Source organism: Temnothorax americanus, unplaced genomic scaffold (genome assembly GCF_048541705.1).
Source record: "Temnothorax americanus isolate GAGA-0224 unplaced genomic scaffold, ASM4854170v1 Scaffold4, whole genome shotgun sequence".
NCBI lineage: Eukaryota > Metazoa > Arthropoda > Insecta > Hymenoptera > Formicidae > Temnothorax > Temnothorax americanus.
Window position 1 is genome coordinate 6,225,949 of NW_027509547.1, and position 25,589 is coordinate 6,251,537.

A 25,589-nucleotide genomic window follows, 5' to 3' on the forward strand; every position below is an offset into this window, starting at 1 on the left:
TTGTTATAATGTCTGCATCTTCTCTTACTCTTCAACTTCGTGATACTTTTGTATAGCATTCACACTCTCCAATTTCTTCCGTTGGTTATTGTTCTGGTTAAGCGATGTGATCATTTTGAAGACATATCAGTAGAGCTGTAATGACTGAATAAAGGTAAAATCAGACCGACCGTATACAGACCAACCCTTAAGCAGTTACCCGCGGTATTTATTACCATGGGGTAGAAATTTATCGATTTCAACGATGGTTGGTCCGCATCGATCGGATAGTCAGGACTTGACGCGAATTTTGCCCACAGGTAGTGCAGACAATTGGATTTCTAATATAGTTCTAATTCTTTAAATATCATCGAATTTTATGGAATATTGTATTAACAATACACTGCTTTCCAAAAAGCATAATTGTCTTTCAATTAAACAATTTAAAAAACTCTCCAGGTAAATTCAATAAAATATTACGCGTCTAATTCAAGTCAGGGATCTCACAGTGCGCTTTAACTTCACTCAAACAACTATCTTATGCTAACTATAATATGTTATTAGGCCTGATAGTTTCGAGAAGAGTGCCTTCACCAACATCAGTTTTACCCTTGGAAGCAAGAATATCGATTCGCGAGGGATGCTCCTCCCCAAGCCTGGACGTCGCTCGCACAGATGTCCGCGAGCGTCGTCGCTGCGGTTGCCGTCGCCGTCGACGTCGACGCTAGGCGTCACGACGGCGTCGGCAGCAGCAGTGGTGGCGCACACATTGCTCCCCCTGATGCGGGGTGGGCGAGAGTATTGATTGGTCGCCGTGGTCGCCGTCGTCGTAGGCGCCGTGCAAAAGGGTGGCGGAATCGCCAGGCGCCATTACGCGGGCCCGCCGCGACCCGCGACCGTGTCGTCGAGAAGGGCGTCCAGCCAGCGTCCGGCCGCGGTCTCGACTCGCCGAAAAGATGGTCATGATGGCTGGCATGGACGACCATGAGCGCAAAGTCGTTCTCGAGTTCTGCCACCTGCTCGAGAAGAGCAAGCAGCTGTTCAACGGGCTGCGCGACCTGCCGCAATACGGGCACAAGCAGTGGCAGGGTTACTTCGGGCGGACCTTCGACGTCTACACGAAGCTCTGGAAGTTCCAGCAACAGCACAGGTGAGTGATAAAGATAAGGGGAGCAAGCAAAGAGAGGGACAGAAAGATATATAGAGCGTGCGCGCGTGTGTATGCGTCTGCTGTACATATCCGAGAGAAAGCGAGGGAAATATACATAACTTTGTATCGAGGTTCCTCTGATCTCTTAGAGCACACTTGGTAGCGATTTTTCGAATTACTTTATCAAGAGATAAATGTTATCGAGTGGTCCAAGTGGTTGATAGCGAAAAATGTCTGCCAAATATTTTATAGCGTTAAAATTACGTTAACACGCTTTCGTAAACTCGCATGCGTGTGATTTCCGCCGATTTCCGCCGATTTATTTTCATGTCCGACCGCTATCTCTCGATCGAGTAGAAACAGGCATGTTCGGTCAGACCACGACAGTGGTGGCGCTCCGCAGTGAGGCATGCCGCAAGATTATGACTATCGTAGAAAATATCGCATGGTGTCGTTCTTGGCAGTTTGATGTGGAGTACGATATATTTTAGCACGCGAACGTTCGCGACTCCGCAGCGCGGCTCGATCGCGTTTCGCGTTTCGCGGGTGACGGCCGACTCGGCGATCTCGTTGACGATGACGAAACGAAAGTCTGTGTGGCGAGATCCACGTGATCGAGTCCTTGTGTGTTGCGCTTCAGACTTTGTATTCGTTCGCCAGCCAATCTCACGAGTCAGAGTGACCGAATAAATCTCATTTCCGTTTGCATAGACTGGTTGACGTCCCGTGCAACTTCACGTTGAAGTATTGCATATTGGCGGAAAAAGTTTCACTTGTGTTTCTCGCTTCTGTCGTCGTTTCATTACACGCTAATTACATTATCGTGTAATACGTACGTAATAAGCGAGTCCGCGGTAAACTGAGATGCGGACAAAGGAAGTCTCTTATTCTCTGTTGTTAGTGAAAACTCCATTGATGTTTCCAACTGGGAATAATTTACTTGTGTGCGTGGGTGTATCATAATTGAAATGTTTATTTGTTGAGCATATTTACGTAAATTATATTCTAATTTGCAAGATGATTGGTCTTTTAAGTGATAAGTTTGATATATTTAATTGGACTATTCTTGGTCATGTTTATTTGTTGGGCACATTAAAGTGGATTGTGTACTATTTTGATTTTTAAATTAATTGCTTTTTTAAGTGATATAAGTTTGGTATAATATTTAATTGGACTATTCTTGATCACTTTATATTTGTTGGGCATACTAAAGTAAATTTGATTTTTTAATTGATTGATCTTTTCAGTGATTTAATTGGATTATTTTTTATCAATTTTGAAATCAAAATGTCCATGACACTTAAAATTATTGACTTAATTTTGCTATAGAGTGTTATATATTTCGCAAATATTGATAGTTTTCCAAGAAAAATATATTCTTAAAAGCTAATTTTTATAATAATTAATCTATAGAAATATTTTGCTGCAAAACGCCAAAACGTTTTCGAACGGAAACACGTGTTTCGGAAATGATAAAATAGATCACTGAAAACTAAAATTATCCTAATTGTATTTTAATTAATCGTGAACGATATTAATTTTTAGATTCGATGGTAATTCGGCGATAAAAAAAATAAAATATAGCACACACTGAGCGTGCGTGCGTGAACACGTGCGCGCCCACGTGTATACAGCCTCGCTTTGTTTTCAGAACGATACTGGACACGAAGTATAACCTGAAGAGGTGGCAGATCGGCGAGATCGCCAGCAAGATCGGCCAGCTCTACTACCACTACTATCTACGTACCAGCGAGACGAGCTACCTGCACGAGGCCTACTCGTTCTACGCGGCGATACGCGGTCGCGCCTATTACAGCCGCGCTGCTAAGGAGGACAGGAGCGATCTGATGGTGAAGAAGCTCAGGTACTACGCCCGCTTCATCGTCGTCTGTCTCCTGCTGAACCGTATGAAGCTCGTGCGGGAGCTGGTGCAGGAGCTCGACGCCCAGATAGCCGATTACACCAGCACCTACGAGCCGGACGATCAGCTCGAGTGGAACCTCGTCCTCGACGAAATCAAGGCCTTCGTCAAGGCCGAGTCCGCGGTCGGTGTCCTGCACTCGGACTCGAACCCCATCGTGCTGACCCACAGGCTCGGTCCACAGACCTGCCCGCCCGTCGAACGATCGCCACCCATGTGCCTATCTCTCCAAGAGATCCTGATAGTCGGCAATTGCACCGATCAGGTGAAGTTCAGTGAGTTGTCGATGGACATGTTCAGAATGCTGCAGACACTCGAGCGGGAGCCCAGGGACGACCCAAATCACCTGCACGACGCCTCGCCGGCCGGTCGGATGCCATTCAGACCCGGTCCCTACCCCGGGCCGGAGAACGGCGCGCCGAGACGCGACAATCCGCACAAGTACCTGCTGTACAAGCCAACCTACAGCCAGGTGCAAGTGTTCCTCGCGAGTGGCTTCAAAGAGCTACCGGCGAACGGCGCGTTACTGCTATACCTGTCGGCGGACGGCTGTTTCTCCACCGTCAAGCACCCCGAAGAAAGTGAGTGTTTAATCGAGTTTCACGTAGAGACGCCCTTATTGTTCAGTCGCTGTGCTGTCGCAAGTTTATAGACCTTAGACGTAAATCCCTTTATTTCAAACGGAAGATCTGCTGAAAATAGATCTTGAAGAAAGGGTGACGAGCATCTTCCATAAATGTATCTAATTTGTCGCTCGATCGATGGGGCTGCTAGTTTTACCAAGCTTTATTATTGATAAATTATCTCTGTACGCACGCATTATTTAGAAAAATTAGGGATTAAGTAGAAATACTCTTGATCTAAACGGACGTTTAGGCTTTCATTCGCTTCGCTACCAAAAGTGACCTATTATTCATGGGTCAATTAATAATGTACCAAAAATATCTCACGAGCTATTTTTATAAAGTATAAAAATAAGTGGGATGGAATATAACAATCTTAATAAAAAAAAATTAAATTTTATAATAAAAAATCACCGGTTTGAAATGTTCTTATACGAAATTATTTAAAAATTATTAATATTTATTAAAAAAATAACTTTTGTGTTATGTTCTGATTAATTTCGTAATGAAAATGTTTTATTAATAACTATTAGAACGCAATGTATAATAAGATGTTCCGAGATTCTTTTTTGCATTTGATATTTTACATAAAAAGGAAATTAAATACAGCAAGAAGTAAATACTTTATTAAAAAATAATTTATTATGCCAAGGTACTGAAGCTACAAAGATAACCGAGTCAACGCAAATACCTAGGTATACAGTCAACTTTGGTTGTATTGCCAAATCGTTCTTTCGATTTATATATTTACGTGCCGGAGAACTTGGAGACTTCCGTGAGTTATAAGTCACAAACTAATAGGTTATTCTTGTCCGTTACTTTGGCATCGCACAAAATCATTTGGCTTGCAAATTATTACATCGCGCTTGAGCGCTATCAATCCCAAGTATATCGAGTCCCGCATTTCACGCCCTGCAGTCTCGGGACTCTCGGGTCCACCAAGTTCATTCCCGCTCCACTTGAGCCGATCGTGCGCCAGCATAAACGGCGGTCACCCAAAAGTGACCACTGATACAGCGGCCCGTTGTACAGTCATGCGGAGTTAAAGCGAATCACCCGCTCGGCGAAGCCGAAGGCGTACGGGTGTCGGTCTTTTCGGTCAGTTTCCCCGGTCGGTAGTCCGGTACTTTGGCCACCGATAGCATCGTGGAAGTGGCTGGGTTGGGTTCCCGTGTTCTCTCAATTGGAACAGCCACGACGCGATAATCCGCGCGTCGTGGCCGCAACCACGTGTTTCGTATACGTGTGGGTACGCGGAACACCTCCCGAAACGTCTCTTTGTATCGAACGAGCCCTACGAGCCGTGCAGAGTGTCCCAGATTGACTGAAAAATACTCGAGAGAGAGAGAGAGAGAGAGAGAGAGAGAGAGAGAGAGAGAGAGAGAGAGAGAAGAGAAAAGAGAGAGATGAGGAGCAGGGAGAGTGGAAGAGGGAGAGGGGAAGAGAGAGGTGAGAGGGGAGAGATAGGGAGAGGGGGAGACGAGAGAGAGAGAGAGAGAGAGAGAGAGAGAGAGCGAGAGAGAGGGGAGGGAGAGAGAGAGAGAGAGAGAGAGAGAGAGAGAGAGAGAGAGAGAGAGAGAGAGAGAGAGAGAGAGAGGTTCTTCGACAAACTCTGACTTGATTTTCGCAAATTTATAGAAGAACTGTTTTTTCATAAAAAACCTTTTAAAAAAATTGCGTTTAATTTGAAATATAAATACATCTTGCAGCATTGTTATCGTAAGAAAACAAAAGAATTTTTTCTATTAAGTTTAACTTGAGCATATTTTTATTTAGCTGTTTCATGCTCATCTCGATTTGCGTGGGATGCATATTTCGTTCATTGACGACGATGCTAATAATAACGGAACACTCATAATTCTTCACATATAACGATTTTGAATTCGAGGATGTTCGTATAAACGCGACATTCTTTCGTTTGATCAAGATCAACTTTTTAAACAACGCATTTTTTAAACAATGCATGCATTTCATGTATTTTATTGTAAAGTGTCTCTGGAAATTTATTTAGATTTAAACATGATATATTTGAAGAATGGCTTGAGAAATTCGAGCAAGTGACTACTTAATCGAAAAGTATAGATTCTTTAGATGATCTAAGTGATCAACATTATTTTACACCGGTAATTAATAAATGCTTATTAGTCTCGAGGAAGATTTTTTGCTTTTTTGACAAATTTATGTGTTACCTTTTTATTATAATATCTAATTAGCTTATGTTTCGTTATATTTGCACGTTGTTTATGCTGATAAAAATAATTATCCAAATCAGAGTTACTTACAAACCATTTATCTGTATGTAACTGTGGCTGCGATTTAAGGAGAATCGAACATTACGCCTTAGATCAAGATTACATACCGGCCACTGCAGCGAAGGTCTTTAAAGGAAAATAGAGTATCGTCCCAATATCAAGGCTGCTTCGTAATAAAGATTCGTACCATGCCGAATCTAGCTTTGCAATCAATATCAATGTATTAGAAACTAGGAGTCCATCGATTACAATAATTGGCAACATAAATAATGCGGAACGGATTCCACGGTTTTTGTTTATTGATGATACTGCTTCGAAAAGCACATATAAAAATTTTAGAACGTTTGCTTATGCTTAGAATTTAGAATTAAAATATTGGCTGCGGTGAGTGACGGCAACATTGAGGAAAGTCACGTTTATAAACTTATAAACTGCTATTTATGCCAAGAACATTAAAAATTTTAAATGTTCAAGAACGAAATTGTTTATAATTTAATGTACTTTTACACGATGAGCAATTAAATTTTGAGTTCTCAATAAAAAAAAAAAAAAAATCATTCAATATATTAAATAAATATGGACAGTTTTGTCATTTGTCATACAAAGTTTTATTTAATTAAATTTATATCATCTTCCCCTGATTTTTAACTTGAAATCTTATTGAAATCTTAATTCATGCATTAATTACTGCAATGTTTAAATGTCAAAGATTTGAAAAAAAATTCTGAAAAAAGATTAAATATAAGTTTTCACTGGCAATGAGAAAAAGTCATTCAAGACGTATCTCATTTCGGAGAATACACTTTTGCATCTCGATTGTGAATCTCGCGAGGCATTCCGTGTCAGATAAAACACCGGTTGAAATTTCCGAGGTTTCCTCAATGTTGTCCAACATCCGTCTGACGGATCGGCGAACGCAGAATTGCACGCCGCGATGTTGATAAAATTTTGCGATCTTGCAGTGGGGTACGACCTGGGTGGCGTGTCCACGTGCAGCAAGAGAGATCCGGAGCACGGGAAGAGACCGGCCGGCGGCAAGGAGCCGCACTGCCTGTACCCGGGCGACTTGTATCCCTTCACCAGGAAGCCGCTCTTCGTCGTCGTCGACTCGGATAACAGCTTCGTGTTCCAGCAGATACCGCGTTACTTCGGCCAACCCCTGATGGTGCTGATGTCGCCGCAGGACGTGCCGTCGACCCTGCGCGACCTGCGACACGGTGGCAGCCTGTTCACCTTATTTCTCCACGCCCCCCTCGCCGCCTTCTGCCTTATATGCAACGTCGGGAGCCTGCCCGTGCAACATTGGGAGCGCTGCCAGCGTTACATCGAGCGATTCCTTAACGAGGCCAGTCAGCTCGTAACGCGCTCCCGATGCGGTAAGGACACTCAACACAACCGTTTGTCCGAGGCGTCGATCAGACGAAAACCAAGGAAGGGGCTCGATAGTGGAGGAGGATGAATTCTGGAAGATCTCGAACCGTCTTTCAATCAGTCTCGCGCTGATCGGCTAAAAATTAGCAGTTATTAATGGAAAGATCATAATTGAGATTGTAAATTTATATTCAGTTTTGAGACAGATGTAATTAACATTTTACAGTGTCACAGGCACTAATCATCGAATTCAAATGTTCTCGACTGTTAGTTTAAGAAACGGTTTTTAAAATATCCGTTTAAAATATCTTGAATGTCCACCGCAATAATTTAAGCTAGAACGTTTCTGAATAGGATCCAATCCGCTCCTGAAAAACGCGTACAGTTATCGAAAAAGATTTATTCAACTTGACCAGGATATCGCGTGGTATTTGGTAGTTATAGCACGGCACTGAGAGAAGGGCAAGCAAAATTAAGATTTTATCGCCAAAACGAGGGCGTATTCGTTGTGCAGCAGCAGCCGCCTGACTCATTGAATGCGACTTACGATCGCGTTACAACAATAAACGCATTTGGCCTAGATCCAAACGAATTTATCAGCGAACTCTCGTTCTCGATTTTTGCGTGTCTCTTTAACTCCCGAGCTAAGAGATACCTGTTATCTTTATCGAGATGAACCGATGTTACATCACGAGCTTTTTATCTTAAAACATTTATGTGCTTTATGCAAAATACAATTAGAATATCTTTCTGTTTCATAAATTTCCTTGAGCAAACTCAATTGAAAAGTCGAAAATTAAAGGGTCTCGGTAAATTAAACTTAAAAACATCGCGTAACTTTATATATAGGGAAAAGACAACTCTGCTTTTTCTTTATTCGTTTCCGTCACTTTTCTAGAAAAGCCTGTTTGAAAACTCAACTCCGAGACGTCTGAAAAAATTAAAAAGTTGCGGAGTAGTCTTTCATCGAAGTCGCACCGACGAAGAACTAACTCCAAAGAAAAATTAATGCGCTTTTATATATATATTTTAACGCCGCGAATTAGAAAAAAGAGAGCTGACATTCGAGGCGCATCTTCCTCCATCAAATCGAGTCGCTTCTCGATATTCTCGATGCCACGTAACTTGATCCGCGATCTCGCAATTCGTAGAGACCAGCGTGCTGCAGTTCTTCGGTGACGACTTCCTGCGGCTGCTGCTGGTGCGCTACGTGTTCTGCGACGTGGTGCTGAACCTGCACCGCTCGTTCCGGGGCCGACAGCAGAGGCCTCGTTGCTATCCGCCTCTGCCGGACGCGGAGGTCCTCGAGCATCCCACTCTCCATCACCTGGTGCTCGACCTGGCCGCCTGCCTGGACGCCCGCGACCACTTTCCGGACAGCAACGAGCTCGCCTGACCCCGGCATCTACCCTGCCCGGTCTCGGACACGACGTCCCTGTTACCATCCCATCACAACCATCACGATTACGATTACGACTACTGTAATTACAATTGCAACAATAAAATCGTTACACTGAGACCTCATTAAACCGCGTCTTCGCAGTAATCGCGCAATTCGCGAAATCGCGCGGCCGTGTGTCTGACAGTGAGATACAGGGATTCGGAGTCCCCTCCCCCCAAAGAACTTGGAACACGGGACACCCGGGGGTAGCGCGCGACACAACACCGTGACACGACGCAACCGCGGCACCGAGGCAGGATAAATCGCGTAATCGCCGGACGACGGGACGATCGCCTACACCGTCCGTTTATAATGACAACGCTGCGACATGGAGAATCCCAGGGAAATACGATTGGGGCGATCGAGCGAGTGTTGCTGCTACGCACCGACGCGACGCTTCGGACTGATAATGTAAAGATAAAAAAAAACTACCGCTTCTGGTTCTTCAAGAGTTACACACACTTGAAAATGCGCTCGAATGCTTGAAGCTTGAACTGTAACATAGGTACATATATGGAGTGGCAATATAATTTTCGTACGAATAACACATTCCCGATATTTGCATTCTCTCTATCTCGTACTCGAAACACCGTGAAAGCCCGCACTGTCCCCCGTGCCTTTCCGTGCGATTCAAGGCAGAGACGCATTATCGTCGTCGTCGTCGTCGTCGTCGTCGTCGTCGTCGTCGTCGTCGTCGTCGTCGTCGTTGTGGTCGCTAGCGATCGGCCGAGAACGTCACCCACGCGCGCGCGGAAACGTCTCTTCTCCTCCGCTCGTTTATTTATAAGCAAAAAGTAGAGCGCGGTCTACGAGCTTGACGAGGAGTTTGACGTTAACCGTACGGATGACGACTCGCACGGGATGAGCGAGCGGTTATGCGAGTCGGAAGATTATCGAAGAAATTGCTATTAGGCGCTCACTTATACATATGCGATCACTCCTCCTGAACGACACACCACACTGTATCGGATCTTTTAGCGGCTGTACATTGAGTGAACGTCGTTATAAGACTTCTAGCGTAACACACACATACACACACATACATACACATACAGTGTATTATATATTTATATTTACACACACGACACGTACACGCGCAGAAACACGTGCTGTATATTCTATATATTTTATAAAATATTGCAAAAGTATAGAGCGTTTCAGACCTACCGGACCATCTTTCAGTCGCGAGATCGTTGACGTGTTTTTCTCTTTCTTTGCGAGAACTTAAATCGTGCAGCACCGTCCGTCACACACATTTAGTTCTACAGATTAAATATCTTGAACGAGCTGTGTGTGTGTGTGTGTGTGTGAATTAAAAATTTGTCGAGAAGTAAATCTTACTTATAGTTAGCAAAGAGAGAAACGGTATTTCGTTATTTATTTATTATACTCGTAAAATTTGGTTTTCTCATTGTTCATGTTATTGGCTCAAGAGTTATTGACACTCTACATCGAGATCCTTTTGGTTCAACGTTGATAGTCAAAACGACTTGGTACGTCTGGAACACCTTGTATATATATAAAAAAAAATACGCCATAGATATCGAGAAAATAATATATTATATATCACGTTTATATAACGTTTTATACAGGTTGGCCCGTAGTGATGAATGGTACAATCGAGAAGGAAGTGATTTTGTACGCGTAAAAATAAGTCAGAAATGTAAATTGAACTTTTTTTAACGATGCTTCGTTTTCAAGAAAATTGATTTCAAAAATTAAGGAGTTTATAATGCTCTTTCAGCTTAAATAACCGATTTCGATTTATTTTTGTACGTGAAATCAACCTCTCGACTTTACCATTTATTACCGCGAATACCCAGTACATTATGCAGAGTGTCACAGAATTATAATCGCTTCTACTGCCATTTTTCGATTAATTTGAGCCATTTCTAGTAAAAATGTGGAGCCATCAACAGCATTCACAAGTTGTATACCGATTTTTATACATGCTTGTATTTATTTATTGCGATTGACCGTGAGGGTGCGAGCCGAAAATTATAAGAGAAGATCGACTGATCTTTCGATACGTGAAAGATGTGCCGATAATCTTGGAACACCAAATACACGTGTATATATTGCGGAACACCATCCGCGCGTACATATACAGAGAGCTACGAATAATATGTACAATTACGAACGCGCAGCTTTCGAGAAGAATGCAACGCAGCTGCGTCTTTCTCTATACGAATTATTTTTACATTGACCGAGGTGCATTAAACAAACTCGACATTCGTCATCATCAAGCATTGTATCGCGGTGCTGGCATCGAGTGCCAAGATGTGACACAATCGCCGAATCCACGTTGCCGCGCATGACGTACGTCCGCCTTTATATATCTTTCTTTATACGCTCGCGCGCTGCGAGATAATGCGCGTCATTGCAGCGAGATTGTTCGAAAGGAAAAAATTTCACTTTCAAATCAAATCACGTAATCTTCGTTTTTCTGCTATCTCATGTCGAAACACTTTCCCGCTTCGAAAATCACGTAGCTTTTACTCGGATTCATCGAATCGCACCTGCTTTGCTCAACAGCTGCAAGGAGGATCCTCGAGGAATAATTATCAAACGGAAACGGAAGTTTCTTAAAATGGAGGACCTCGTGTGTGCTCGTGTAGGGATTATATCTCTTCAACTTTTCTTCCTTTAATTTCCGCAACGCAGCATCTTTAATTTTTAATCACGTTTTTAGTCATATCGCTCGCATTAATAGTGGCAAGAAATATTTAGAGAGACGCGACTTTGTAAATAATTAAATAACGAAAGACACGCGAAAGCGCGCTGCCGCCGTTGACCTTCCTTGATAATTAAGACACCGGTAAGTGGCGTTAACGCAACGTAAGAATACCGCAGCTGTACCCTAATTCCGTGCTGCGTTAGCAGCACTCGTCAGCGTCATTTATCGCTGAGAGATGACGACGGCAGCAAGCTCGAATAGTTCCGTAACGTTTCACAAGCCACGTCGATTCGCTTTCTTCCTCGATAACTGAAGATACCAACATACCTCGTTAACACGTTACAGAAATACCGTTCAGAAATCGCTTTTGGTACTTGGCCAATACGCGAGATTCTCATCGGCGCGACTTTCTCTACGTTTATACCGAGTTAAAGCCAAATGAAGAAGAGGAGGAACACCCGTCCGAACCTGGCCGGCCGCGCGGCAATGCACCCGCAGTGAAATTTGCCGCGACGGTCCGCGTGGACCGCGGATGCACCAGGTGACCCGGTGGCTCGCACGGCTCGAGACAGTGTCGCAGCCCGCCGAATACCGGAGACTGCTATAAATAATTCGATGTCCGCCCCGGTCGCGCTCGCGATGGGCGGCCGAGGGTACTGAAGGGAGTCGCCTAGGAGCCGCTGCAGTGGGCTGCTCTAGCGGGCCGCTCAGCCTCCTTTTCTCTACTCTGTCTCTCCCCTTAATCCGTCTCTCTCTTCCTCTTTCTGTCTCTCCCTCTTCCCTTCGATCTGGAGGGCGAAGAGAGTATTTCGTGAACGACGTTCCGTGATCTCGTTCAGGTAGGCAGATAGAGGAAGAGGAGACTGGAGGTGGATTTAGTGCCGGACCTCCGTGTGCGGCCGCGGCGTTTCTCCGGGGGTGGGGATGGAGCCGGAGCAACGAGGACGCGCTTCGCGGGCGTCGTCGACGTCGAGCCTCGGACGCGAGGTCCGTTGCGGGTGTCAGTACTACCAGAGCGACTCGCTTCTGCCGGAACGACGTGCTCTCCTCGTCAGACCGTCATCCAGGACGATGCAGCAGCCACCTGCGGTCCGCTGCAGGTCAGTATCCCCCTATCCACCAACGTTCCGTCTAACAAGTCGAGCCTGACGGGAAACACGTTGGCCCACCCTCGGATCATCGATGTAAAGTGGTCCGGATGAGAATGCCTTGTCCATATCTCATCTCGCTATCATATCGCGCTATCGGATAGGTTACACCGTGCGAAACCGCGTCGCGTACCGCCGCAGCTATTTAAGGTTCGCCCGGGTGGCTATAGATAGAAAGCTCGGTCAGCTCCCAAATCCGCCAAGTCCAGTTCCCCGTCCGCGACCCGCGACCCGCGTGTCCCGCAGCATCCGCGTTACCGGTACACGCGCGCACGCTGCTATGTCCCCGGGACGAGGCTGGACATCTGACGGGACCGTGTTACACTGAACAGAGCGCACGTTTGCAACGAACGTTGAGAGTAATGTGATTCAGCGAGTCCGAATTCCGGCGTTACAGAGAAGCAAAATAATCTTGTTGCTTATCGATAAAGATGCAACAATCGGTGTAAGATATATAGTTCCAACAACGCGAAAATATAAAAGATGTCCGAAAGATAGACAGACTCTGAAAAATTTGATATGTTCTCTTAGATATTTTTGCATTGTTTTTATTATTTTGGGTTTCTCTATACCTATATGTAGCATTAAAAATTGAAACTTATTAAATCCATGTCACTTTTAATTTTCGATTTAATAGTAAACAAGGTAAGAAATTTTTAGATACAGTCGAATTCTTTATACATTTTATTATTTTGGATTTCTTTATATTTGTAGCACTAAAAATTGAAACTTATTAAATCTATGCCACTTTTGATTCTTGGCTTATAGTAAACAAGGTGAGAAATTTTTAGATACAGTCGAATTCTTTATACAGAAAAATGGTGTATTTTTAGAGAATTGTCAAGAGATAACGTGTTATATGGAAAGTCGATGGGAGACGTGCAGAGTAATATATTCTTTAAAGGAACAGTAAAAACATAATCGATTTTTCTGTTTAATTCTAAAAAAAAAAACGAACATAGCGCGAAATGACACGAGATCATGTATCATTTGATGAATTTCATTCAAACGACATGATCTCTTCGATGTAGATACCCTGTGTAATTTCGTCCTGCACTTGTTTACGTTGGTCTCATGAGATCGGAAGGGGGTCATACATGTAGGGTAATACGTCATCTTCGAATGGGAAGAAATATGCATGGAAGATATGTAAAACACGGAGCCCAGACACATTTAGAATAATTGAATGACGAATTTTGCTGTGTGACATCCGGTGTATTACTTTTTGTTATAAGTTATCGAATATCGGTGCATTGACTAAAATTATGAATATCAGAAATAAGGATTTATCTTTTATCGCGCTATTTTCATCGTATACTATCACATCGCTTTCAGTCGAATATAACTTACCCAAGCAGCAGAGTGACGTCAAATGACGTATTAATAACGTCTTAATGACGTCTTTAACGTCAATAAGACGTCCTTGAACGTCATCTTGCTACTTCGGTACATTTTAGATTTTGTTGCGGGACATTTCGATAATGTTAGGTCATTAACCGCGACTCGTTTGATAATTTTTGCCGTACGATTGTATTGCATTTATTAACGCTCTACATAGGATGGAGCAAACTTTGCTTAGACGGCAAAATATAACGAAGATATCGAAGATAGCAAAACCGTGAGAACGTATTTTTTAGTTGTTTATTTAATACCTTGACTACCAGTGTGTGATCATCTATAACTGGTGCCTAACTTTCCAGTCACGTTCTGGTGATCACTGTATAAAACATAAGTGCCATTTGATAAAATTCTGAATGACATAAATGGTTAGACAACAATACATATAAAATAGAAAAGGTGCTACTCGACAATAATTTTTTAAATCATATATCACCCTTTTTGTACGCGGTTATGATAATGAAAAATCTGTTTTACCGTGGCATATACATACGAAACTCGCCGGATAAACAACGCCGTTAATGATTCAAAACGCGAACACGCAGTTTTTATTTATATACGCAATCGGTCTCACGATATAAGCGTGAATTCTCGCTGCAGCGAGCACGATTACGAACCGATCGCGCCGCCGCCGTCGCTGCCGCATCCGGCGATGGCACCGGTCGTGCGAATCACCGACACGGACGTGATGCCCGTCGCCGACAGCGACGACAGCATCGACGACCGGGGCCGGCTGCCGCCGGAGCTGCTCCTGGACGGCGACGTGATCCTGCCGCTGGATGGCAAAATCGAGGACAGCGCGATGGAGGGCCGCGAGCTCGGCGAGACCGGCGGCGAGACTTCCGAGGAACACGAACCCACGGCGCAGCAGTTTCAGGACAGGCTCGAGGAGCGATTCCTCGCACCCACTCCCTACACGGAGTCCAGAACCGACGGCGAGATCAACACTAGTCAGGTAGAGTCCGCAATTTGATCTGATAAATATTCACAAGCGTGGAAAAAGATTTGGTTATTGTCGCAGAAAAATTTATCAGATCCGCAAAAACACATAAAACGTGACATGCGCCGCGGGTAGCTTTATGGACTCAACATTTTTAAATTGGCGATACAATAATATAATGCTAATTTTTCTTTTTATGAAATTTATTTTTTTATTTCACTTACGAAATTTACAGTTTAAGTTTTATTCCAAACTGTTTTAACTTATATATACGTTGAAATAATAACACAAATCGGTAAATCAATATTCATTGGCCGAGAATCGTGACTGCTGCGAAGGCTTCTCGTTCGCGAATGGAACAAAAGGGAACAAAATAAAAAACGGTTAAATATAGCTGCGAATCGATTAGAGACCCCCGGAATTTAAAAGCGTCAACGAAGGCTCTCGGGGGCTAGTCTTGGTGTTGTCTTTGCTTGGTTTGTTACTCGCGCCGAATATGCCGCCTATATTTAGCGAAACTTGCGTGTAAAAAGGAGGCGCGAACGCGAGCGTGTCACTGTCCGATTGTGTAATACCGCTGCCGTTCGCAGCTCGCATCAGTACGCTCCAGAAAGCTCGAGCGCTTCTCCATCGGTGGCGCAATCGTATCCAAGAATATATATGGCGCCGCCGGAATATTAATCATCCCCCGACCTTGGCGATATTTTTCAATGAGGACGTGAAGTCGTCCTCGCGCACAAATCCGCGCCCCGCATCAGCCCGCGAAAGTCTTCGCTATTTATTTCGGTGGATCCGACAATAGATTTGAAATGGATTCCGAACCTGGGTTACTTCGCGATTATAGCTACAGTGGCTAAGCTACCTCGCAGCACTTAAAAATATTCGCTTTTAATGCACTTTGCGTGTTTCTAAATAGCATTGCATGTCGAATGCTTCGCACGATACTAATCCTTCATTGTTGACCTTAAAATAAATTATTTGTAATACTTTACTTTCTGACAGTTCCAGCTCTTTTTTTTTTTACAAAATAAAAGAATCTATGCTGACAATACTAATAATAGTTTATGATGCAGAAATTTTATAAGCTTCTTTTTATTACATTATATATAATATATCAATTTAAAATTTTAAATAAAATTTTATATAAAAGTTTACTTGAAGAAGCATGAAAAATAAATATCTCTCTCTCTGTCAGCATTCAGATTAATTATATATAATATTTAATATTGATGTGTAACTCATTAGAATTAAAAACATTCGGGCTTATTTTACATAAGCTAGAGAGAAAGAAGTATATTTATAATTAATGTACCCTAATTTAATCATTAAATCTCGATTAAACTTAAACATTAAAAAGAATTGGTTGTACCTATTTCTAATAGTTCCCGAAAAAATATAGTTTGTACGCGGTTTTTTTTAGAGATCTGGAATATTGCCGGGGGTGCCGAGAGTCTCGATTTTTTAAAGATAAGGTTTCCACCCCGGATTATTTCAGAGAAGCATTTGTCATTCCAGGTAGACTCGTCGGCGATGGAGGAGCTGCCACTTCGGCGCGGTGCTCGCGGCCTACCTCAACGTCTGAAGACACAAGCTGGCAAGCTGCGCTCTCGGCTCCGTGGTTTCCAGCGGCCCACATTCTCGTTCCCGCAGAAACGGCAAAAACCCGAAAAAGCAACGACGACAACGACGACGACGACGATAACGACGACGGTGAGATCGGCGGCGGCGAGCAGCGGCAAGTCGGACAAGTCCCGCAAATCCGAAAAGAAGCGGCCTAGCAGAATCGACCGCATAAGAACGTCCATCTCCGAGAAGACGGGGAAATTCAGTCTGCCCGACAGGTCCAAATTTCACCTGCCGGAGAGACCGAAGTTCGGTTTCCCGGATAAGTCGCGCTTCCATTTGCCGGACAAGTCAAAATTTACCATCAAGAAGCCCAACATCCGCCTGCCCGACGCGCTCGCTCGCGTTAGGCGGCCGCCTTCTATGCGCGAGCAGCAAAAGCAGCATTCGACAGAGTCCACTGCCGGCTCTAAACGCAATATCTTCGATTTCGCCACGTATCCGCGCATTTTCGACAAGAAGTCCAAGAAGCGCGGCGAGTACGCGACGTCCTCGCCCAAGGACTCTAGAGCCCAGTCAGCGGAGAGCGCGACCTTTCCTCGCGCTCGGAAGGCAAAGTCCTTCGGCGCCAGGTGGACGCAACGTTTCGGTGACTCGGCTTACGTTCAGGATCAGGATCGTCCGGAGAAAGCGGCGGGAAGCGACGACTCTCCTCCGTGGCATCGGAGTTCCATGGAGGAACCGCCGAGATTGTCCGCTAGAACGGAGGAGGAAATATTGGCGGCGGCTCGCGCGATTCCGTGGGAGGAAACGAAAAAACGAGTGCAATACGACGAGGAGGAGATAGAGTACATGGACTACGAGCAGGAATCGTCAGAGATGTCGGATCGACATCCCGCTCCTCCGAAAAGATTCCACAAGTCGCGAAGGCGGGAAGTGTCGTACGAACACGAGAAAGTGATAGATCCAAAATTATATGATAATCAAGAAATAAAACACGTTCATCGAAATGAGGAGAACGAGGATGTGGCAATGCAAGACGATTGGCATGCGGATCAGCAGATGATGCAGCAGGAGAAATTCAAACCAATCCCGAGATCGCGATCGTTGGAGGAAGACATGGCACGAGTTCTGGAGCAAGAAAGATACGAGGGAGCGTTCATGGCGGTGGATCCGATTCTATTTGAACTGCGCAAGGTGCCGTCCGATGAGGAGGAAGGCGAGCCTTCCTCGATACAATCCGATCGGGAGCAACAAGCGTCCAGCGGTAGTTCCTGCGATCGAAGGCGTCGCGGAGTGATAGAGGAGATCGACTCGGACGAGTTCTTTCTGCGGGCGAGCGGTATCAGCCAGGATGACATGAATCTAGGCAATTACTTGACCGACGAAATCCGAGATGCTCTCAGGACAGAAGTCGTCAGCGCGTTGCAGGACGACAAGCTTCCACCTATTCCGCCTCAACGTCCTATGAGAACGCGGACTTTGAAAAAGCAGAAGGAAGATTTAGAGGAGTCCAACGAAGCGGTATCACCGGTCAGACCAAAACGGGAACGATCGGCGGCGGCGCGACACAGTCGAGAGGCATCGATCACGGACGAGAGGTTCCGCGAGCGCACCAGGAGTGACTCCAGAAGCGACTCCAGACACCGCGTGGTATATCAGGCGGAGGGCGATCAACCGGAACCATTGCAGGAGCCATTGGACGACATAGTCGTGGTGAAACCGGTGCGCAGAAAATCGAGGTCGTCTTTGCGCAGTTACTCGCAGCCGCCGATGGAGACGTCGATACTCTCCCCTTCGACGCCCGTCACTATTGTACCCGATTCGTCCGCTGCTCCCTCAACCATGCCACCGGTCGTGCCGACACGCAGAAAGCGTTCGCACCGGGAAATGGTGGCGGACCGAAGAAACGGTGACGTGGACGTACCGATTTGCAATGATCATCGCGACGAATGGGAGATCGAGATCGAGTCCAGGAAACCGGCAATTCCGGTGAGATCGTCGCGATCACGACAGTCGCTAGACGAGCGATTCGCCAACGGCGACATCGTCATGTCTGCGAGTCACGAGGACATCGAGGATTTGGACGCGCGGCTTCGACGGCAAGACGTCGCGCCGGAACCGGTACCGATACCACCGAAACGACGATCCCGCTCGAGAACGACGTCGGTCGCCGCCGACGAGGACAGGACGTCGCACGGCGCGGAATCCCTGCCGGAGGCCGGCTACATCGAGGAGGACATCCCGCAAGAGGACGAGAACAGTTCGGCGCGAGATCTCTCGGGTTACGCGATCGTGGAGAAGCGGGAGAGGCCGCCTAGACCACCGCCGCCCAGAAGAAAACGCGACAAATTCGCCACGACGCCGAGACCGACGCCGCCTAAGCGACCCCAACGAGCGTACAGCACCCTGGGGCCCACTAGAACGAGGGACACCAGCATGACGTCGGAGACGATCATCAGCATGACTCTACTATCGGCTGAATCCGTGCCGTACATCGAGGTCGGCGCGGACGATGAGGAACATCGGGACCTCCGTAATGGCGAATTGCTCAACAAGATACAAGGCCGTCCGCTTCCGGCGCCGCCGCGGCCACCCAGGGCGAGGAAGGAGCACGCGGTCGGACGACCTCGCACCCCGTTCGAATACGCGGAGGCAATGGAGGTGACGGCGGCGACGCAGACCGATCCATTGCCGGATGATATGGTGATCGAGGAGATCACCCAGGCGAAGCTCATAATGACACCCTCCAGATCGGGCTCGCAGATAATGGTATCGATGGATCGTATACCCAGTCCAACCAGAACGACCACGCCTCCCGTACCTCCGCTACCGATGCCACAGTTTCTGCAAAAAGAGGAAGAGGAAGAAGAAGAAAAAGAGGACGAGCGGCTGTCAGGAGAAGAGGACATCCGAATAGCGTATGACACGGTGTCGCTAACATCGCCGTCGCCTACAAGAGAAATCGACCTGAAGAACAAGCACAGATCGGCACCGCATCTGGAGGAACGCGTCACGGAAGAATCGCAATCGCGGCCTCAAGTCAGGTCGGGTCTGTTATCCGACGAGCCGCTGAGAATCGGCAGTCTCGAGGTCGGAGATTTAAAGGTCGATCGACTGAGTGTGTCGCAGATAGAAGCTCACAAAATCGTGGCGTCTGAGGTGGACGCGATGATGATTACGGCGTCGGAATTGAGAGGCGGCGATTCTATGGAGGATAGTTTTTCGCCGGCCATTATCAGAGAACTGATGGCGATCAGAAGCCACTTGGAGACCGTGATGACTACCCAGGCACAAGAGAGACATCGCGAAAGCGAGAAGCAATCCGCGAGCCACGCGACAACCGACATTCCCACCACGGAGGACAGTCAAGTTCAGGAACGGCAATCTGCTTCGCAAGATGTTTCGCCGGAAGCGGCGAGGCCCAGCGAGACTGTCCGACCAGCGTCGACGGAAGATGAGAAGACCGAGGCTGGCGATGACCAAAAGGTTGTTAAAACAAACGTAGTATATGTCAGAGACAAAAAGATATCACACCCTCTCTCAATTGCTCAAACCAAAGAATCCCTTCCCCCACAGACATTTACGATAGATGAATTAGAGTCCAAGGATAAAGAATCTACCACACATTTGCTCACGGTCGCTCAAGATAAGTCCTTACGAATTTTAGATTCCGAACATCCCCTAACTTTGAGTTCGCGAACCACGTCGGGCTCCCACGTGGATGAATCTCGTGCCTCATATCCTCGGTCGGATGCGTCTTCAACCCGATCCTCTGAATCGAGAGAGACGCCGGAACGCGTTGGCGAACCTCCAAGTATCTCTGTCCAGACTACTACTACTACTATTACTACCACTACTTCTACTTCTACTACTACTTCTACTGCTACTGCTACTGCTACTGCTACTTCTACTACCGAGCTGGGCGCAACGGGTCTTCGTGGCAGCAAGGACGATGTGTCCGATAGTAAAGAACAGACCTCTCGCAAGTCAAGATCTAGATCCTCCTCGCCTGGCAGAGGGTTCGCGCGGCAAACCGCGTCTCCGGTCCGTTCATTGCCACCAGCCATTTCCGTGACTCCCGATACCCCCGATTCGACCGTATCAGGACACGGCGGTACCTCTACGGACGCTAAACCGCAGCGTGCCGTCATTTCCTATTCTTCGGACGCGAAACAGAGTGTCCCTAAAGACAGTCATCAACCACAGCGCGCCGTTATTTCCCACTCTTCTGACACAGAACAATCCCTTACGGAAAAGCAAAGGGGATCCTCTCAATCGCCGGTATCCTCCTTTCCCTTAAGCTCGACTCACTTCATCGCCTTTCCAGCTTCCGAAATTCCAGCTCAGTTCTTTTCTCTGAGTGAAACGCCAACGAGTCAACGCTCTGATACAGAACCTGGTGTTATAGACACTACGCGGCAGCTTCTCCGAGCACTCCGATTAGTCGGTTTGAAAGCCATGAGGTATTTCATAGGGTATTTAACGTCTACGTTATGTATGGACGACACGAGAGAGAAGATCAGAGAAGTGGAATTAGCAATATGCGCCTTGTTACTTCTGATCGCAGGCTTGTTGATATATTATTTCAGTAGCACACGGACTGTGACACATCATCATCATTGGGATTACTTTAATCCCCCTCAATAGCACTTCTACAATCCGATTTGCCTACATCGTGTATACAAATTGGTAAATAGTTCATTGGTTCGTAGAAATTAAAATTTTATATTCCTAATTGTATAAATTTTTACATAAGAATTTTGTCTCGAAGAAAATATACAGACTAGGATACGACAAAGTAAGGAATTTGAATTGAATTATAGTTCTTGTACACGTAGAATAAAACGAAGTGCCAGGTTTGTAAGAAACAAATTGTAATTATATTGCTAATATATATATGCCAAATATACAATTATAAACTTTAATATTTATAAAGAACACTATTTACAACAATTCTTCATAATTTTATGCGCTATATACATATATATACATACATACATCAGTTAACTTATATGTAACTTATATATATTTAAGAAAAAATATTATTTAATCGAACCTTTGCTTTCCTGATTTGTTGCCGGGGAACAATTTCTATTTTTAATTTCTCCTAAAAGAGTAAATACAATTGATTTTCTTTTATGTAGAGCATAATATGCACTCAAAGTTTTAGTAGATATTTTCGATACAATCATTAGTAATTAATTCTGTTCCTTTTTTCTTACAACAGTGGCTCTATAATTTTTGAAAAAGCTGAAGCGGCTGAGAGCGATAAGTGAAAGAAATGGATGGTATTATAATATATTCCATCCAATTGAAAGAAAAAAGACAGTCTAATAGAGTCAGTGATGTCATATCTAGTTCGATATGATATCATTAATTACCATTTGATAAAGTATCATAAGCAAAAAGATTCTCCATAATCCCACTAATCCAACTCAACCAGTGGGAGGACATAAAAAAAGAATAAGTTAAAGACTAAGATTCAACTAATTAACAATGTTCGACTGTATAATATTTTTTCTTATACATAGATAAATATTTCTATACCATTATGAATTTTGTTATAATTATAATAATAAATCAGTTATTAGATATAGAAAATATACAAATGTTTGATATTCAAATTTGTTGACAAATAAGTATAATACGTCATAATGAGATGAAAGAACACAATATTGAAAATAAATTAACACACAGACGTTTTCAAATGAGTAGATATAACAAAGCATCATAAAATAGTGCCTTTATCAAGATGACAACCCGGCACCACACTAATTAGCCGGGCAAAAACGCTTACTCGCGAGTGCCTGGCCGCATCGACTAAAATATATAAACAAATTCGGCAACAAGCCTTATTGCCCTCACCAATGATCTCGTCGGACGATCGGACGATCGACGCCACCACTAAGATCACCACCGGGCACATACTTGTGAGTCTATCGCGACTCGCAGAAAGTAGCACATGGTATTTTGGGAATCTCATACTCCTCTCCTACAATCATCATCACAACTACATAACGACTCGACCCCAAAATGTCATGATATATATGGATATTATATTACAATATCGTACATTTCGGAAATTATGGTCAACGAAAATACCTGCATTTACTGGAAGAGATCTTCTTCGTATACTTTAAGTTCCCGTCTGTCTTTATGTGCACTTTTCTGCGAATAGTTAGCTGCTATTGGCGACCACATAGAGCTAGACATAGTATCGCTAACTTGCTCTATTATCGGCTGCCTCCTTGCTAACGATACTTTCAACTGAATGGAGGAAACCATACTGCCATCCATTTCGCTTATGGCTCTTTCAGCTGCATCAGCTTTCTCGAAGGTTATAAAGCCGTGGCTGTGAGAAAGAACGGAATTAAATTATTAACAATCACATCAAAAATATCTATTAAAACTCTATGTGAACATGAGAGCGTAGGTAAAACGATTTGTATATACTTACTTCTTCTCTACTTCCATAGAAATATTGACGATATTTCCGAAGCTTTGGAAGTGCTTCTTTAGATAATCCTCCGTTATCTTATAGCCACTTACAAATATTGTATTTCCCGCACGTGGCTTAACTTCCGGCTTGGCCGAGGGAGATTGAGTATCGTTGGTATTTCTCTCCCCAGTGTCCTGAGCACCGACAAAGCTGTTATATAAATCCTTCACTTTTGGCCTCGCTGCCTCCGTTTCTTCCTCCTCCTGCGTCGCTGAGAACGGTTGGTAAGAACTAATCGTCTTTTCCGTACTGTTCAACTTCCTTTCTAGCCCGCGAGATCTCTTGAACGTTTGCTCCGGTCGCTTTGGAGTCTTTGGAGCTGTGATTACGCCAGACTTGATTAATTTTTTGGCCACTTCGCGAGCGTCTCTCGCTTCCGTAGGCCGCTTTGGAGCCTGTGGAATGCGTTCTGCTTCTTGTTTAGGAGCCTTTAGATCCTGCAGCGCTTTTTTCTGCAGAGCAAAGGATGATTAACAACATAAAACATAAAGAGGTAAGGTAATTGTTCCTGTATATGGCTAAAGAGACGTACAGATAAAAATAATTGTTCGAGAAAAAACGATGTAGATTAAATAGAAATTTGGAACTTACGTAACAAATTAATTGAGAAACAAATATCTAATAGATAAATCAAATTTCATCATACGCGTCTAAAATATAACCTGTACCTTTCTCTTGAGCTTGTTGAACTTGGTCTGAAGCATCAACTCTTCCTCGGTTAGATTCGACGGAAAATGTAGGTACACCATATTTTGCATGTAATATCAACAACGAACGAAGTCCTTCGAGTCCGTTTTGACACAGAGATAGGCTTATTTTCAGCAATGTTTCCTCACAACTTGCGACGCTCTGACGGAACGTGACACGTGACCAAACGCGATAACGTACGCGTGTGGGGTTTGTCGGGACGGTCACGTGCCGACGCACGTGAGACGTCAGCGGCGCCCAGTTCAGTTCCACCATGATCATGACCTCGCCCACTTCCGCGAAACAGAAGCGCTTTTGATTGGTGGGCTACGCGCGACAGTTGCCCAGCTTGTTTCACTTGGAAAAAATCTACCAAGGAATAATTCTATAAAATTAATTTATAAATAATTTATAAATTATATTTTTATAATAAAATATATAATAACTTAAAAATAATACCTATAAGTTTATTTTTTATTTAAGGTAGTCGTCTCGTCAGGGCATGTATTAGATAAAGTTTTCGATTTTGGATTTTATATCAAATTATATGATCAGCTTTGCAGTCGATTTTTTCTGTGGCTCCTTACCGACTATTTACTCTAGAAAATCGATCTCGAAAATCACAAATTTTGCATTACTTCATACAGACGGCCAGTAAAAGAAGGCTCTATCACGGTATCAATCACATATTTTTCGCATTTTTTGATTAGATGAAGTGAGAAAAAACATTGCTTTTTGTACATTAGATTTCGAAGAATCCGATGCAACCATAAAATATATAGTTTACCGGAGATTTCGCTGCTAATTTTTTAGTTTATTTTAGTGAAAATGCGGTAATCGAGCAGACATTTTTTGGTCGAGGTAAGGTTGGGAAGACTTGGCAAGCCGCTGGCTAATCACTGTAGTTGCAGGTTATGAGGCTCGTCTTTCTTAGCCGAATTGGATAGTAATTGACACCCCTGTCATGCGTTTTGAAACCCTTTCTCAGTAATTGTCAAAATTCAATCGAAAAGGAGATGTAACCTCACTTGTAACCTTTCTCGACGACTCGCATGATCAGCCGATCAAAACGGAGTCAAATGAGAAAAATCACATAATTTGGAAAAAGTAACATACTTTGGCACGTATGAAATTTTACACCATAATTCATAAAATTATTTTTCCCGTAGCAAAATTGCCCGAAATATATTTCTGAACGTGAAAACCTACAAACAGTCACATGACTAGCACGTAGCGAGACGCCTACCTTAAATAATATATAAAAATATTAAATTAAATAATATATTAATTGATACTAATATATAAATTAAAATTTATATTAGTATCAATTAATATTAATTTACAAAAATTGCCTCTTTAATCAAGAAAGAGGAATTTTCATGCGTACTCCAATGTGCGTGTGTATTTTAATATAGATATATATATTTGAAGTTTATATAAATTTCTCTCGCAATATACGGTACACAAAATTATAAACAGAACTCTATCCCAAATTCCGCCACGAAATTCTATACATATCTGTACTAAAATTTAAGCAACTTTAACGAAAGATTTTGTACGAAATATATATATCGCGGCAAAAAATGATGGTTAGAATTGTACGTTCCATTCCTCGATTCCCGCGCGAATATGCATGTATATGAAATATATATTAAAATTTATACATATATTGGAAATACGTATGTAAAATTATAGATAAAACTCTTTTATATTTGTACAATTACAATATTATTATTTCTTAAATATAGATAAATCGCGCAAAAATATCTGTTCCGATTAAACAGCCACCGTCGCGTCGCACCGAGACAGAACGTAGAATACAGCCAGTTAAACCTGTGAAAGTTAACGAAAAATTCGGCATACGTTGATCTCTTATCGTTCGTTGAAAGTTTTCGGTATTTTTTAACCGGCCGCGGCCGCGCGCGTGCCGCGTCGTG

The 25,589-nt window shown here is 44.0% G+C and overlaps 3 protein-coding genes and 2 long non-coding RNA genes across 6 annotated transcripts; 2 read left to right on the forward strand and 3 right to left on the reverse strand.

Moving 5' to 3' along the window:
• Nucleotides 1–623: 623 nt before the first annotated feature.
• Nucleotides 624–9,286, forward strand: LOC143902625 (protein SCAI). Its single transcript, XM_077415701.1, has 4 exons — nt 624–1,129; nt 2,781–3,631; nt 6,888–7,301; nt 8,448–9,286. Exons 1-4 carry the CDS (start codon nt 936–938, stop codon nt 8,690–8,692), a joined length of 1,704 nt encoding a protein of 567 aa, XP_077271827.1. The 5' UTR covers nt 624–935; the 3' UTR covers nt 8,693–9,286.
• On the reverse strand, nt 7,468–9,938 carry LOC143902629 (uncharacterized). Its single transcript, XR_013258436.1, has 2 exons — nt 9,170–9,938; nt 7,468–8,731 (listed from the first exon to the last, which is right to left on the reverse strand). It is a non-coding gene; the product is annotated as an uncharacterized LOC143902629 (long non-coding RNA).
• Nucleotides 9,939–10,519: 581 nt separating this feature from the next.
• On the reverse strand, nt 10,520–11,877 carry LOC143902630 (uncharacterized). The gene is made up of 2 exons (XR_013258437.1): nt 11,742–11,877; nt 10,520–11,404 (listed from the first exon to the last, which is right to left on the reverse strand). It is a non-coding gene; the product is annotated as an uncharacterized LOC143902630 (long non-coding RNA).
• A 13-nt stretch (nt 11,878–11,890) lies between these two features.
• LOC143902624 (uncharacterized) lies at nt 11,891–21,391 on the forward strand. Of its 2 annotated transcripts, XM_077415700.1 has the most exons (4): nt 11,891–12,514; nt 14,561–14,915; nt 16,416–19,952; nt 20,134–20,299. In XM_077415700.1, the coding sequence occupies exons 1-4, from the start codon at nt 12,339–12,341 to the stop codon at nt 20,149–20,151; spliced, it is 4,086 nt and encodes a 1,361-aa protein (XP_077271826.1). In that variant the 5' UTR covers nt 11,891–12,338; the 3' UTR covers nt 20,152–20,299. The 2 variants fall into 2 exon arrangements, with proteins under 2 accessions (XP_077271826.1, XP_077271825.1); XM_077415699.1 differs by having other exon boundaries at nt 11,894–12,514; nt 16,416–21,391.
• Nucleotides 21,324–23,870, reverse strand: Nelf-e (negative elongation factor E). The gene is made up of 4 exons (XM_077415707.1): nt 23,634–23,870; nt 22,924–23,417; nt 22,569–22,818; nt 21,324–22,458 (listed from the first exon to the last, which is right to left on the reverse strand). The coding sequence occupies exons 1-3, from the start codon at nt 23,721–23,723 to the stop codon at nt 22,575–22,577; spliced, it is 828 nt and encodes a 275-aa protein (XP_077271833.1). The 5' UTR covers nt 23,724–23,870; the 3' UTR covers nt 21,324–22,458; nt 22,569–22,574.
• Between the last annotated feature and the right edge of the window lie 1,719 nt (nt 23,871–25,589).

Excerpts from the sequence above, each read along its gene's own strand:
- LOC143902625 (XM_077415701.1), top strand. The coding sequence starts at position 936 with ATGGTCATGATGGCTGGCATGGACGACCATGAGCGCAAAGTCGTTCTC. Across the intron at positions 3,632-6,887 it reads CGTCAAGCACCCCGAAGAAA|TGGGGTACGACCTGGGTGGC; the intron begins GTGAGTGTTTAA and ends GCGATCTTGCAG. Across the intron at positions 7,302-8,447 it reads CGTAACGCGCTCCCGATGCG|AGACCAGCGTGCTGCAGTTC; the intron begins GTAAGGACACTC and ends CGCAATTCGTAG.
- Nelf-e (XM_077415707.1), bottom strand. The coding sequence starts at position 23,723 with ATGCAAAATATGGTGTACCTACATTTTCCGTCGAATCTAACCGAGGAA. Across the intron at positions 23,418-23,633 it reads TCAACAAGCTCAAGAGAAAG|AAAAAAGCGCTGCAGGATCT; the intron begins GTACAGGTTATA and ends TTTGCTCTGCAG. Across the intron at positions 22,819-22,923 it reads TCTATGGAAGTAGAGAAGAA|CCACGGCTTTATAACCTTCG; the intron begins GTAAGTATATAC and ends TCTTTCTCACAG.
- LOC143902624 (XM_077415699.1), top strand. The coding sequence starts at position 12,339 with ATGGAGCCGGAGCAACGAGGACGCGCTTCGCGGGCGTCGTCGACGTCG. Across the intron at positions 12,515-14,560 it reads CCACCTGCGGTCCGCTGCAG|CGAGCACGATTACGAACCGA; the intron begins GTCAGTATCCCC and ends TTCTCGCTGCAG. Across the intron at positions 14,916-16,415 it reads GCGAGATCAACACTAGTCAG|GTAGACTCGTCGGCGATGGA; the intron begins GTAGAGTCCGCA and ends TTGTCATTCCAG.